This window comes from Cloeon dipterum, chromosome 4, assembly GCF_949628265.1.
Source record: "Cloeon dipterum chromosome 4, ieCloDipt1.1, whole genome shotgun sequence".
Classification (NCBI taxonomy): Eukaryota; Metazoa; Arthropoda; class Insecta; order Ephemeroptera; family Baetidae; genus Cloeon; species Cloeon dipterum.
In genome coordinates, this window is record NC_088789.1 from 1,622,074 (window position 1) to 1,637,753 (window position 15,680).

The 15,680-nt window shown below is 40.7% G+C and overlaps 1 protein-coding gene across 1 annotated transcript; it reads left to right on the plus strand.

The window, feature by feature from the left end:
- Positions 1-1,189: 1,189 nt before the first annotated feature.
- LOC135944062 (triadin-like) lies at positions 1,190-7,590 on the plus strand. The gene is made up of 7 exons (XM_065490757.1): positions 1,190-1,356; positions 1,428-1,510; positions 5,396-5,577; positions 6,215-6,313; positions 6,372-6,598; positions 6,788-6,915; positions 6,976-7,590. The coding sequence occupies exons 1-7, from the start codon at positions 1,235-1,237 to the stop codon at positions 7,311-7,313; spliced, it is 1,179 nt and encodes a 392-aa protein (XP_065346829.1). The 5' UTR covers positions 1,190-1,234; the 3' UTR covers positions 7,314-7,590.
- Positions 7,591-15,680: the final 8,090 nt, after the last annotated feature.

The window sequence follows — 15,680 nt, forward strand, 5'->3', positions numbered from 1 at the left end:
GGTGACTATGTAGGTTAAATTGTGACGCAGGCAACGTACGATGTTATCGGAGGAATGAATTCGGGCCAAAAAGCAGAGAAGTCTGAAGTTAGGCAAATTGTTGGTCAGCCGTGTCACGCACGACACATAACTCCCGAGTTGCTGGCCTGGACAGTGGTGCCCCCATTAACGGTTTCGGCTCGGCGATGCAGCGCCGCGCGACACTGATTTAATAATTTATAGCCTCTAATAAAGGCTGTTGCTAATTACACGAGCTTCGCGATGCTCCGCTAAATGGCACACCAGCTTGCAATAAAATTAAGAGTCGGTCGTAAATATCTGTATTTTTTTAGTTTTCTCAAGCTGCAACGAAAAATTTGAAATAGCTGTTTACATGGAAAGGCAATAAAAATCTGCAAAAAGTTAATGATTTATTTTTATTATACAACAACATTAATTTAACAAATTGATTGCATCGGGAAACATTTTTTTTAAAATTATAGCGACTTGGAATAACGTGATATTAAGATTTTTAAAATTCAGCAAATGATAATAATTGAAGGAAAGTCATGTAAAAATCTTTACAAATTATAAAACCACTAGTTCTTAGTTTAAAATTAGGATGAATGTTTTTTACGGGTTTTTCTGAAAATTTGGGCATTTTTCCGAAACAAAAAACATTTTGAAAATAAAAATTTTCTCAAGAAGGATGACCAAAAAATAGGGATTTTTACAAAGTCAGAATAAAAGACACTGATTCACCAAAAAACTGAAAATTTTAATCCAATTTTCCAAAATGTCTGAATTTTTTAAGCGCCAAATGTGACCTTTTCGGAGCTAAATTCGAAACAAATATGGAAAAACCCAAAACTGGTTTTTTTCCAGGTGTTTTTTGCGCATAATTTTGCAAACAGAAAAATTTTAAAATAAATAATTTTTTAACAATAATTTTTTGTGACTATAAGCAAACCATAATCGATTTTCAGCAATTTTACGCTGGACAAGCACAAACCAAATAGATTTGCTGCCTGATTTCGACTATAAAAGCATGTCAACAGTTAGTTAATAGGGCACGCGCAACAACAGCAACGATTGCGCATTCCCGCTATCAAACAATGATAATGGAAATACGGCCCCGAACACAAAAAATCGCGCGCCGCGGAAGGAGGCGCAGGCGCTTCTAAACAAACAACACCCCGAAAAGACTCGGGTTGCTAAGCTACCTGCTGACCAAACAATATGTGCCTCTGCGAAGATGGCAAAAAAAGCTCTTGGCCCCGATTCTCCACCACCACCACCGCAAAGGAGGGGTGAGAAAAAGAGTGGACATGACTTGACCATTCTCAAGACCGAACTGGAACACGAAAAAAGACTGAGGTAAATTGCCGTATTGAGCGGCGGCAGCAGTTTTCTCGTTCGCTGTATTCAACTCACGGGGCTGTCAACAGGAGGACGATTTTGTGGTCCAACTGCCAGCTGGACAGGATCATATACGAGCTGGAGGATGAAATAATAGCTTTTGACAAAGCAGGTAATTAGTTTTTCTCTTCCAAAGCGCTTGAAATTTTTAATTTTGCAATCAATTGCCTTTTAAAAATTTATTCAGGTCCATCTCGTGCTAGAGTTTACGTTTTCGTGCCAAATCGCAGTTTAATCTAGAATTTCGCTCGTGGGAAGTTGAAGAGCCGGCCTTTTCACAGCAATTTCGCAACACTTGACGGAATTATGCACAATTATCTATGTGTGCTGAATTGGCCCGCTCTCGTGTGTGTGTGTTTGTGAGTTCTTGAAAAGGCCTTTCTTTCTTCTCAACGCAGAGCACTCCCACGATTTTGATCCGGCCATCATTTCATTGTGAGCGCGCACAAATTAGACTATCCTTCGCCGTCTACACCATTCTTTTCATTCCGTTTGATTTTTTATCTCGCAGGTTTGAACTAAGCCGTCTCTCTCTCTCGGCGATGGGGGAGTTATGTATGTGTATATATAAACGTGCTCTTTCCTCCGCGCGTTCGTCCTCGTGTGCATGTACCCAGGCTCAATTTAACACAATCGGCCCTCCAGGCCAAACTCTGTCATTTATAATAACATATTTGGGAATTATAGACGGAGTGCATGCACACACAACATGTTGTGATGAATCAGAACTATTAAATTAGGGCCTTCGTCTACACCACGCACAAAAATTCGCCAAATTCGCTGCGAGCGTCTGCCGCGCGGCCAAATTCTGGGAGGTTATCTGCCTGTAACGTACTGCTAGGCTAGAACTTTACGCTCAAGGACAATAATAAAGAGGCAAGTAAGTGCGTCAATGGCTTGTTTAGTCTGCAGGTTACAAAAGGAATAAGACGTAATTATTTCAAGATGATAAATTAGAATTGCGTGTCCAAATAAAACGAAAATAGCAAAAAACAATTTATTGATTTAATATTTTTGTTTAGGGCTGTGAAAATAGGGAGACAATTTTTGGGGGGGGAGGGGGAGAAGTCAACCCTTTAACCATTCCTATTTATAAAAAGTGCAGAACATTGAAAAAAATTAGGGAATATTTTAAAATGAAAATATATAACTTTTTTCAGTTAAACTTGGGAATAGTGTTGAAGGGGTGGTTAGGGGGAGGGTTGAAGGGACGTCTGAATTGGGACGTAGCCAACCCACTGAAAGCGGTGACAAAGAAAGCGTCATTTTTATACTTTTAGCATGAAATTTTCCTTAAAAATTCAAACTGGCAAAAATTTCTACTAGTGAAGCAAAATCGTGCACTTATCCACAGATATTTAGTCACTTCAGACGGTTTTAAAATGTTTTTAGATGCTTTTATGGTTTTAAGTCTGGTACAAATGGCTTGGAAGCTCAGAAAAAAATAGTTGATCGTCTAAATTTGTAATTTTTGGATAGGAATTAATTATTTGACCATTTTTTTAAAATTAAATTGCCTTTAAAGCCTTCTAAGCTTTTGTTAAAGTGGCCCAGAAGCAGGATATGCCCTCACCAGGGCCCGCGGCGTCCGAAACAATCCATTACGCATCGTGTCAAAGAATGAAAAAAAGAGCAGATATCTGTACTCAATAATTACATCCTATGGCTGCCTTTGCATATCATTTCTAGCATAATAAGTATATAGGCGAGATCGGCGGCGCGGCGGCCAGCATTTTCTACATATTATCCGCGAGAGTGAGAGAGAGAGAGAGACGGGATTGCGTGCAGATCGTACGCAAATTCCTCGTGGATTCCTGCGCAGAGCCTTGAGCGATTATTTTCGAAGAACCATAAGTTCGCTACGTCGGGCTGACAGACTCATGCGCGCTGCACAGAGAACAATCAAACGCATTAGGCGGACCAGTGAATTTGGTGTTAAATTTCCATGGGAATCGTGCTCCGTGTGCCCGAGGGACGCTAACAGCGTTTGACTCGGTGTGTGTGTGTGTGTGTGTGTACACATTGTTAGACGCTCACACCAATTACCATGCTTTTTACGGGGTTCTCAACCATCTTGCGCCGGAAACTGCCGACGTGGCCATCTTTGCATAAATAACGCGACCTTATGCTCTCGGAAAATATGAAAAAAATTAATAACCGATTTTTTGGATTTATTTGCTTCGTCTTAAATAAATATTGCATCGATCAGTTTTCTGTCGGCTGGAAAGGCGAGTTTTTGAATTGAAATCTTAAAAGAGTTTATAACGTAAGGCTGTGTTCACATCTGAAAGCTCTTCATCGTAATTTAATTTTTTTTCTCTCGGCGCGGCGAAACATCTGCGTTCAGCTTTCGGCGTGTAATATTTTGAAAGACAAGTGATTCTTGCAATTTACCCAGCGCGCCGAGTACAGTTTTAATGGAAAAAGATGGAAAGATAGACGCAATGCGAAGAGCGACTTACAGGAGGTCCGCGCGCCCGGCATCACGGATCCGCCGCTACCTCAAGATAATAATTTAGCAATCGTCAGAAATAAAACGTGATTTGAGCCAACTTGTTAAAATTTATTCTTGATGAAATCACCCGCAGATACACACAATTATAGAAAAACCGACGGTTTTAACTCATTTTTGCTCAAGAAGGTTATAGATGCCGGCCGGGTGTATAAAAAGCGGTGGCCGGCCGCGCGCGCGGAGAGGGAGATAATATTTAAAACAGGCTGACTATTGATTATGCAAATTTGACCTCCATGATCCAAAAGGGGCTTCCTGAAGCGGCACCTCCAATTTTATTATCTTTTAATTCATCACCACAATGGAATTTCTTGCTGGCTGCTGCGAAAAGAGACTCGCAGCCATTACGCCGCGACCGCCGAGCATTATAATTTGCCAACCGAGATAATATTATACGTACGTGCGTTTTAAATATTATTTATTGATTTCTATACTCTCTTACACACAACACACACCTGCGGCATAAATTAGAATAAAAATAATAACAACAACTCGCGCAGTCATGAGCGATTTTTGGCATTCCTCCGCGTTTTTTCATCTCGGCGGAGCTAGAGGTGGGAACAAAAAAGAGAGAGAGAGAGAGAGACACGCAACCGACTCACAAAACTTTCGTGATAGACAATTATGTGCGATACCAAATTATTCAACCGTGTAAACGTACATTAAGTTAATGTCAAGTGAGTTGAGCTATTATGCCCGGCCGGCGATCAGGCGATCACCGTGCGATCTCTCTCGTTTCGTGAAAAGAAAGAGCCTCGGCAGCAGAGCGTGGATATCTAATAAAAATAAAAGGCCTCTCCTCTCTCTTCCTCGTGGCTGTGCACACGTGCACTCATTTTATTGTTATTCGAGAGCATCAATTTATCTCCCGATTTATGTTTATGGCCGCCGTAATTGGCGCTATTTAATTTATTCACGTGCGTAAGATTACTACTTTGCCCGCGTGTGCGACATGGATTTTTTTTGACGTCATTCAAAACTCGAAATAGAAAATTAATATGGACATTCTTTTCCCGATAATGTTAAGAACCTTGTAAGCCAAAATACCGGAAACGGCTGTGCTCATTGAAATTGCGCTGCAGTGAGCGATTTGGGTGCTAAATATTCATGAGATTCAAATGCAAGAAACGCATTAATAGTGTGACGAGATCGACCGATCAAAGATGAAGAATGGTACAATGAACGTGGCGAGCGGCTTATCACGATTGAACGCGCGGCGCCTTATTTCTATTCAGTGACCCGAAACCAAATTAAAAGGCGGTCAGCGCGGAAAATCGATACATTTTTCCAGGAAGCTTCTTTGACGCTTCCGTACACACACATACTGGAGCAAAAGCAAGCTCACAATTTACTGCCAAATCATGAATAAGCATTTGTCAACACACCACAATGGGAATAGTGACATTTTGGCGTTTTGGGGCAACCGTGTCAAGTTAAAATGATTGTGCTTTCATATTAAGGCGAATAAAATCATTTCTTTTTCAGACCCAGACCAGGCCGAGCCGGGAAACGAGTTGTGGGTTCGTTTGGAGACGCAGAAAGTGGTCAATAGACAGCTGGAGCAACAGAGGAAGTGGCTGGAACTGGAATTGGAGCAGACAAAACGCAAAATCCTCGCGGCCTCAAAACCCGCAGTCATGAATTTCGATTTAGATTTGCTCACTGAGGTATTCCAATACACGCTCATTCGAAACTTTCGTTAGCGGCGTCAAAATTACTGAAGCCACCCGCGTCTCAATTGGTGTTATATGAGTTGATCTACAACATGAGTCGAAACCAGGACCGTGGGAAATAAAACAACCGGGAAATTCGCGTTCGGAGAGTGTCTGGGAAGAAGGCTACAGCGATAGCAGAGACATCTAGTGACATAAGAGAAGCACAACGCAGTTGGAGCAGTCACGTGACTCAACCCCGCCATCTCATTGGCCAAGAGAATTTTTGCTAGCTCCTTTCCACACTCCTTCCTAGCAGAAACCGCCTCTTAGCCAATGAGATGACTGGATTTAGTCACATGACTGCTCCAACTGCGTTGTGATTCTCTGATCTCGCTAGATGTCTCTACTGTCGATGTAGCCTTCTTCCCAGACACTTTTCGAACGCGAATTTGTCGGTTGCTATATTTCCCGCGGCCATGGTTCCGACTTATGTTGTAACTCAACTCGTTTGACACTAATTGAGACGCGGATTTTGACAAGAAAACTCATTTAACATGGGAAAGATAGGGACGTGGATCTGCGCAGTCGGTCCACTCTGAATATATAAAGGACTCTGATCTCATTCAAACAATTTTAATTTATATTGTAGACTGAACTGATCCGATTGGTGAAGAGGCTGGAGAGGCAGCGCACCGATCTGTACAGCAACTTGCGAAATTTAGAATTTAGGCTGGACAGAGAAGGACGGGTTGGTGTTCTTTTTTTCTCGAATTTATACTTTTCATTATGTTGTCTGACGTTTTCAGGAGCAACAACGTCTGGCCGAGATAAAGACCATGCAGCAGGCGGAGATCTACCACTTTTCTCGTACCTTGGACCGTCTCAAGCAGACTCATCGGGCGGCAATGATTGGCAATAATCAACAGCACATCGTCGCAGCATCGCAGCCGCCGCCTCATAAATTGCCTGCGGACCCGAAACTGCCTCCGTTAGATGTAGTTCAACTTCCAACCGCATCCACTTCGAGATGGGGGTACTTACGAGATGTTATTAAAAACAAGCATAATTACCAGCAATCCTAAATAGTCATTTTAGACGTGCACTCGTTTCGTTTTGTTCCTATCACGTAAATCCATTGATTTAAAACATAAAAATATTAACAAAAATTTCGTGCACTCGTTTAATAAAACTCTAACTAAAAAATAATTCCTAAATCATATAGTCAAGCGTCTGAAACAAAAAGGACGTTCAACCCTAACAAGGGACCAGTAAGAAAAGCGGCAGGAGTTCGAAATTTGCCCAAAATTAACGACAAGCAGAAGTCGATAATCACAACACCTCGCGGCAAAGGTAGGTTCGCTTCAACCAATCAAAATCATTAAGCTGAAAAATGCGATGCAATAATTGCAGTCGACAAACGAGCGCGACGCGTGAAATCGGCCAACAAAGACAAGAGGAAAGAAGAAACCAAGTCGGCGAAGAACGAGACAGTTCCGAATCCTGAAAAAGCTCAATCAGCACATCAAACGAAACGAGAAGAGCCGGCGAAAGCCAAAGAAGAAAAGGAAGGCGAGGATGTAGACGAAAGTCTCGCGCTGCAGCTGGCCCAGAAGTTGGAAATCGCGGACGAGAGCACAAAAGATCAAAATAGCAATACGGTTGACAAAAAGCCGAGTAGTGCAGACGGAGCTAACACGGAAAAGCAGGTAGTTGAGGAAAAAGGCATGGACGAAATTACGTGCAAGTAAATTATTTATTCATGTTAGAGTTTCACCAAATTGAAGCTGAAAGCTCACAACAAGCCCCCAATGTGATCAAACTGACGTACATGATGTAAATACCTGCAATGAGCTAATCAACTTTACAGAGAATTCATAGAGAAAGAGAAAGAGTATTGTGTATATTTTACTCAAGGTTATTGTCTTAGAAATCGGCTTCCTGTCGCAGGGCATTGTGTATAAAAATATGGATATGTAGAGAAATAAATTTTTACAATGAAAACGCGGCCGAAAGTTTTTCCTAGAGAAACCCACCGATTCGGCCGGGCCATTCCACATAATTACACCTTAATTAAAACAAAACAACAAATTGGAATCCCTGCTTTTTCACCGTAAAAATGCCTGGTTGCAGAATACAAGCAGAAAAAGGCTGCGCGCTCTTTTGGGAGACTTTTTCGCCGTGTGCGTTGATATTTTTCATAAGAAACAAAGAACAAGTTTGAAGGTATTTTTACCTGTCTGGAATTTATGAATAGTTTGGAATCGCGCTGCCACTTTATGAGAGAGAAAGAGAGAGAGAGAGGCAGCGAGCGTGCAGAAGGCTTCGCGGCCGGGAGAAAAAGTAAGGTTTGTTTTTATGTTGTCAAAAGTTGTCCCCGATTCTGCTCTTTATATTCGCGGGCAGGCTCGGCGCATTAGCCGAAATGAACTGGTTAAAAGCAGCAGCCGGGTCCGATTTTGACTTAAATTGCACACACGCACAAGCACACACACACATCACAACTCGAAGGACAGTCGGAACGCAAGGGTTAAATTCGCAGAATGCAGGAAATGTTGTGTCTCTCTTGTCGGAGCGGCTTTCCGCTTTTATGTGAGCACTCGGTACACTGGCAAAAGGGAGTAAAGAATTCCTGCTGGTGACGGACAAGTTTGCCTCCCAGATCGATGCATGTAGCGTAAAGCGGAGTCGTTACTCTTTATTTATTTTGTGTTATAAATATCAAGTACGTGGCAAGCCATTCTTTGTTTGCTCTCTTGCGCGCGCTGATGTAAAACCAGAATGTGGAATGCGGACGACGCGCGATTTTTCTCTATGGACACAATCGTGCGTTCCAAGTGGCGGCACTGGAAGGTGCAACAGTAATAAATTAAATCAGACGTATGATTTAATTTTATTCCTTTTTTTTAATTCTTCGTCTCAATTTTTGCGTCATTAGAGACAATTACGGGAGATTAGCATCGGCACGCCTAATCCGCAGATCAGCACAGCAGGGCTTTTTCTCTGGCCAAGCGCAGAACAATTCATCGGAATTTTAAGAGTTTTTAACACACAATAAAATCATAAACCTGCTGCTGAGAGAGGGACTCAAAAAGCTGGTCGTTTTTTTCCTAGGGCGGCTCTGGTCGCTCCGCGGCGGATGGCATATTATGGTCTCTTACTTTAGCAGATCATTAACTACATTGTTCAACTGGTAAGTTCATTTACTAATATGGTTTCATAAAGGCGCTCACCGCGTTCTGCTGCCGCTGCTGCTTTCAGGCGGCCGCATCGTCATGAGAATATAATTGTTATTGTGCGCGGCTCTGCCTCCACTCTGCCGGTTTTATTCATTTATTTCCAGCACGCAAAAAGTGCACTCGTCAGCAATGACACCGAAAGTTCGACTTTCTATTTCGTGATGCCATTTGAACTGGTCATTGTTTGTTCAACAAGCAAATGATTGTGCATTTATTTTTTATGGCGTCAAGGAATGTGTCGAGTTCTGTTTTCGTAGAGCGATTCAATTCGGTTTGTTTAATTAGCCTTAAACGAGTGGTCATTAATTAGACGCAGCAAATTAAAAAGAGCGATTGCAAATCTAAAACGGAATGCGCTTTTAATGGTAATGAGAAGAAATGAGTGTTTTTCTCAGAAGACTTGACAATCGTGCCGCGCCATAATTGGTTTGCTCCAATCAATAGATTTAGCAGGGATTTCTAAATTGACAGAGCAATAATTGGATGCATTAAACAAACTTTTCTACAATTTACAACAGTAAAAAAAGACCTTGCTAAGTCAAAAATCAAATTTTCTCCAAAATTTCCATCGCTTGACCACATTTTCTTGGCAGATTTGGAATCCTCTCGGCGAAATCTGTCCAAAAACGTATGAAACCTTTTCAGGAAACTCTTTTGTTGTGAAATAAAATCAGATTTCAAGTAAGGAGAAAGTCCGCACCATTTGAAAAGCCTGCTAGACATTTTTCTGACAAATTTAGGTCAATTTTGGCTTCAACTGAATCCTAAGGGATGATTTCATGCATTGACAACAAGAATTTTCCAGGATTTTGCAATATTAAGAGCCCAGGACTGTCCTGCTGTTATTGAATTATGGAACAGAGATCCTTAAAATTAGCTATTTCTCAATATGACAAGTACATTCCTATTAATAAATCATAAACAATAAACAATAACAGAAAAATCAAGCAACCATCTAAATTCACAAAATTGAGAAGCAGAGAATTTCGTGAATAAGTATTTTGGGAAATTATCGGGAGAAATGTGAGTACGGAGGAAATGGGAAAACACAAGCGCGTGTGAGAACATCAATATGCTGACAAGAGAGCTGCCGTGATCACTTCTTTTGCCGAAAGTGGCGCAAGTAAAATACACACAAGAGAGGGAACACACATCAGCCTGGCCCGCCAGCAGAAACAAAAATCTTATTTATCTCTTTAAACGTTGTCGAACACCGAAGAATTCATGTTCTCCGCATAAGAGATGCCGGGCAAAAAGTCGGGCGATCAGGTTTTTGACAATGGCAGCCGCCGCTCGACAGACATGTGACAAAAAGTGGACGGACTGATGCTGCGCTGCTCCCTCGGCTGACCAGCTCTCTCTCTCTCTCTCTCTCTCTCTCTCTCTCTCTCTCTCCTCTCTCCGCTCCTCTTTCGTTGTCGAACGAACCCGTAAGCCACCGATTCGAACGGGACCGCCGGCCATTAATGGACCACGAGAATAGTGTCTGTGAGTGTGCATTGTAGCCTTCACTTTTGGCCGCTTTTAGATTCTATCTCAATAGCATTTGATCCACTTTTCATGCTAATAAAGGAACATTCCGTGACGGGAAATAATGATCCGACAAGGAAGGCTAAAAATAAACTGAGAGATCTCCATGATTTTGGTGAGCTTTATATATGGCCTTGAGCTGATATTTTTAAAGTACCACCGGGGTCCGGATTCACGCGACGCGCACACATGGCGTCTGGTAGAGCACGGCGGGAAAATGAAATTGGATTTGAAAATTTATCATGAAAATAGATTCAGCGCAATGGATATTATTATTTCTTTAAAAACAGCTGATTAGCGATTAGCCCGGTAATTGGCGAATCGACCGTTAGATAGCACAACAGGCTAATTGGAAATGTAACAACATACGCGGGAACGAAATTATTAGGTCGGCACGCCTCTTTTTCGACGCTTTTCATTGGCCGCTGGACTGTCTCCTGATTGGCCTCTATTATTTCGACGCCATATTGACTTCTGACCCGCGGGAACCAACACAGATCGCAATCCGGCCCCCGGTGGAACTACAAAAACATCCCCTTAAATGGTGCCAGTATGCAACCGGCTTCGCTTGGATGCACTGCAGGTTCCGGTCTGCTGATAGCTTTGTACTAAAGTTGACAAAAGAGAGCGAAAATCCTAATTTACGACCTTTTGCTGATCACGATTGTCTCCAGCGGAGCAGATTTCATTAGATAAAGCAGAGCATCGGGTGGCGTGGTGCGGCAGGTGCGGTAGCGGATTAAAACGGACATTCTGATATTATGCTAATAGAGAGCGGCCGAGACGGAGAGACACCGTGTGCCGTCCGTCGGTCGGGCGGCCGCGCGCTGTGTTAAAAAAGGGTTGATATCGCAGCGAAAACCACGCCTCAGGTGGGTGATGTGATTGGGCGGTGTTGTGGACACGAATAACGAGCCAATCAAAATGTTAAGACCACTTCATTTCCTGTCTGACTTGTTTTATTTTCCAATCCTCTCTCTAATGTGTAAGTACACCCATCTCGGTTTTAGCAGCGCTGCAGACGCCGCGCGGCCTCTAGTTTAATAAGCCCCTTGCTGCAAAATTTATTACATAATGCGTACATGCACAGCGCAAGTAAGTGGCCGGCTATTTTTATAGGGGAATTATCATAAAAGCAGAACTTTATGGATGCTAAAGATCGCCTTTATTATCATAAAATTCATATACACATGATTAATTGATTGACTGGAAGCCGCCGAAAATTTGCATAACGCGCCGAAAATAATTATAAATAACTTATATTTAGTACAAGTTCAAAAACCCGATTATGAAGAACAATGGCTTGCCTGGAAGATAAATCATCTAATATTTTCCAGGTTAAACTGGCGATATGGGCTCTTCCATAGAGTCGTATTAAGAAAGCAATTACGCGAAACCAGATGCGGCCGACGATACGCTGGAAACCCTTTCTTTACAAACACAAATTACATTAATAACTTATCAGTTTATCTGCGCGCGGCGGCGGCACGGCTCTAGCTCGAACCAACGCGATACTAATTAAATTATCCAAGTCGTCGGTTCGTTGATTGGGATGTATGTGAAAGAGCACCCGCCAGGGCAGCAATCCCTGACAGGTAGGCACACCTTGAAATAAATTGCTTGGAAATTACCTCGGGTGCGAACAGACGAGCCAAATCATTGCGTAAGCCAAACGAGAACAATTAATTCTTGGTAAATTGATATTTCAGGCAGGTCGGGAAGCAAAGGTTGCAGAGTTCAGGTGTTACCTGTCAGACGGACGGACCTGAGACAAAACGGGCTGGTTATTAATGAGGTATTAGTCTGTCCAAGGCTGCGATCTTTAACTCCAGATTGTTTTGCTGCGCGCCGTGGAAAATGCTGCCAACGTTTGATGCCGCAATTTCATTGAGGAAGAAAAGTGAATGTTGCTCAATCGAGACCATTTTTATTCATTTGAGGGGGTGTTTAGATATGCACAATTAAATTAATATAATAATATCGATTTAAAGAAATATTGAATAGCCTAGAAAATTAAATTTTCTCCAAATTTCTTCCGCTTGACCACATTTTCTTGGCAGATTTATAATCCTCTCGTCAAGATCTTATCCATCAGCACATGAAACCTTTTAAGGAAACTCTTTGTTGTGAAATAAAATAGAATTTTAAGTAAGGAGACACTCCTCACCAATTGAAAAGCAAGCTAGACACTTTTCTGAAAAATTAACACTGCTACTTAGATAAATTTTGGCTTCAACTGAATCCTAAGGGATGATTTTGCATTGGCAACAAGCATTTTCCCTCTTTAAAACTAATCTATTAAATTAAAAATATAGTTGGAATGAAAATTACACTTAATGCATTTTTATACAATCCATTTTTTAAATAAAATTTTGTTGTTTAGACATAAAATATTACTCTTACGTTCAGCAGTATACACTCACAGATGAAACTCAATAATAAGTCAAACAAACAGCAATAATTTTCCTCTTACATCCACAAACTGCATTTTTCTCCTATATATGCAGTCGCGAGAGTGAATCCTGTTTTTAACGCAATAAATTGCAAAGCACATCATAAAGTGAGATGCCGCGCGCACATGAATGTTGTATTGAAGATCAGCAGGGAACTCTCAAATAAATTGTCAACCGCGTTTGGTCAAGTGCGAGATTGACTCTTTTGACCCCGACATTAAAGCAACACACTACATTTGTGCATGAAATGCGCAGCACGTGTAAAATGCTGTATATGAGCAGCCGATTGTTTGTTGTTTGCGAGCTGCAGCGCAACACATTAAGATCGCAGCAAGACGATCTGTGTCGCAGGTATGATGAGAATAATTGATTCGACTTCTTTCTGCAATGGTTAGATACTTTGTTGAGCAAATGGATACACGACATCACAGAAAGTTTGGATTTTCCTTTTGTATAGAAAATAATTTACTATTACCCAAAAAAATCTTAGAGATGTTGCTTCTTTTTATTTTTGTTTTTTTAGTAACAAGTTAAAGGGTTTTAAAATTAATTTCCATATGAGATACACAGTTTAATTGCTAAATTTTTATATCCGGATGCAGTAAAGCATGAGGATCTATATTTTCACACTTTGGGAAACACTATAATTATACAAATTTGTGAGGAAATCCTAATTGAGTGATTGGGGAGGTTCTTTACTATTAAATAATTTTCAAAATTAGTATTATTTTAAATTTAAAGAGGATTGACACTTCAAACCCCTTGAAAATCCTTGTTGCCAATATTATGAACTTATCCCTTAGGATTCAGTTGAAGCCAAAATTGACTTGTCGCAATGATTTGACGCGTGAATTCTGCTGCTGTTCAATCCTATTCCTATCCAATCTGACTCACACAGCTTTTTGTGTTGAATGGCCGATTATTATGCCTAGTTAGATCGAAAGACTTGGTAGAAAAATTCAAAACATTTGGCTACTGGAATACGCAAATAAATATTAAATTATGTTTCACTTTATCATAAATTCAAATATACGTAAAGATAAAAAATGAAAAGATGAATTGCATGAATACGTGAAATAAATTTTTTCGATTGTATTGTTTAGTTAACAGAAGGATTTGAGCAAATATTTAATTAAAAGTTTTGTAATTATATGATGATCTTTATAAATAAAATGGGCAAATTTTAAGCATATTTACAAATTAAAGTAAACTAAAAAATTTATTAAATTGTTTTATTTTATTATATTTAAAAATATGAAAGTATATATTAAAAACATTAATACAACATTAAAAATATGTTTATGCTAATATTTTTAATGCTTTCAATGTTGTTAAGTAAATAAAATAACTATTTTTTGCCCTCTATAAAAAATCCTTTACAAAAGTTAAAAAAATAATATATTGCAACCTCTTAATTAGAATATTTAATACATGAAAATCCTGGAAAATGCTTGTTGCCAATGCATCCCTTAGGATTCAGTTGAGGGCAAAATTGGTCTACTGTAAATTTTGAGAAAAGTGGCTGCAAAGTTAGCACTGTCTCCTTACTTGAAATCCTATTTTATTTCACAACAAAGAGTTTCCCTTAAAACGCTGTTGGACAAATCTCGACGAGAGGAGTCGAAATCTGCAAAGAAAATTTGGTCAAGCGCTGGAAATAATTAAGAAATTTTTAAAAATTTGATTTTTTTACTGTAGCAAAAGTCTCTTTTTTATTTTTGCAAATTGTAGAACAAATTGTTTATCGCATCCATCAATTAAAATAATTTTCAATTGTTGCCCTGTATTAATCCACTCTATAATTTAAGATTCGTTTTCACTTACCGGGACATAAATGTTTAATAAACCTGTCCTTCAAAATGCCAAATGTGAAACTGCGCCGGTGCAGTTTTTCAGCCCCTATGGCTCGATATATTTCCCGGAATATTTCTGGCAGCAGACGCGCACATTAAGAAGTATAATTACGAAATCGTTTCGCGTCTGCGTGTGACGGGTAATGAGCGGCCGCAAATTGTAATCTTGGAAATAAAGCGAGCTGGCATGCGTTTTGAATGACAAATGCATCGCGAGAGCGCGTTACCGAGAACTGGGCCGAGCAGCAATGCGTCGAGCGAAATGACGACGATTTCGAGGCGAGTTTGTTGTATTAAATAATAAACACACGCAGCGAGAGCGAGCCTTTTTTATTGTTTCTTCACGTGAAATAACTAAATCAGGTTTTGGTCGGCGACAACGACGACTACTCCGACGACTCAGGACGACGACGACGACGGCAGGGTAACTTTTTGATTCTCTTGTGTATATTATTTCGCCTCGTTGTTTTTCTCTCGCGGCGGAAAAATTAATAGTGTATTCACACAATGGGAACACTATCGTTCACAAAACAGAAAGGCTGTCAGTGTCAATAGCGACACGCTGACGGCTCCATATGTATGGGACCACTTTTTTTCTGAGCGCGTCTCGCCGCGGCGCAAGAAGTGCAACCTTTCCATATTTAAAGCAGATGCACTCGGCTCGCTCCTTTCATCTCCGCGTGCAACGCGCACAATGTGTCCGTCCGTCGTTTCGCTTTATTGATGTTTAATGCATCAAGCGACGAGTTTCGTCTTAATAATCAATCAAACCGGCGATATTGATTGGAAAAAGTGCGCCTGCGATTCCAGTTTCCTTATATGAACGCATTTTTAATACACTGCAACAGCTGCAACTCTCGGACTTCAAGGTCCTGCGCTGATTGTGAGCCGTTCGTGACGCCGGTTTATCTTAAATTGGAGTTGTCCGCATAGCTCAAAACAATCACTGTCAAAAGTGTCGGTTTTCTTTTCAGTTTTCAAACGCCAATTCTAAATTTCTCAGAGTCAGGGTCCGCTAAAGCCTGAATTTTACCGGAAACCCC

Bases quoted from the DNA above. Each gene is read 5' to 3' on its own strand.
- LOC135944062 (XM_065490757.1), top strand. From the start codon at position 1,235: ATGGCAAAAAAAGCTCTTGGCCCCGATTCTCCACCACCACCACCGCAA. The intron at 1,511-5,395 runs GTAATTAGTTTT...TTTCTTTTTCAG, and splicing joins AATAGCTTTTGACAAAGCAG to ACCCAGACCAGGCCGAGCCG. The intron at 5,578-6,214 runs GTATTCCAATAC...TTTATATTGTAG, and splicing joins ATTTAGATTTGCTCACTGAG to ACTGAACTGATCCGATTGGT.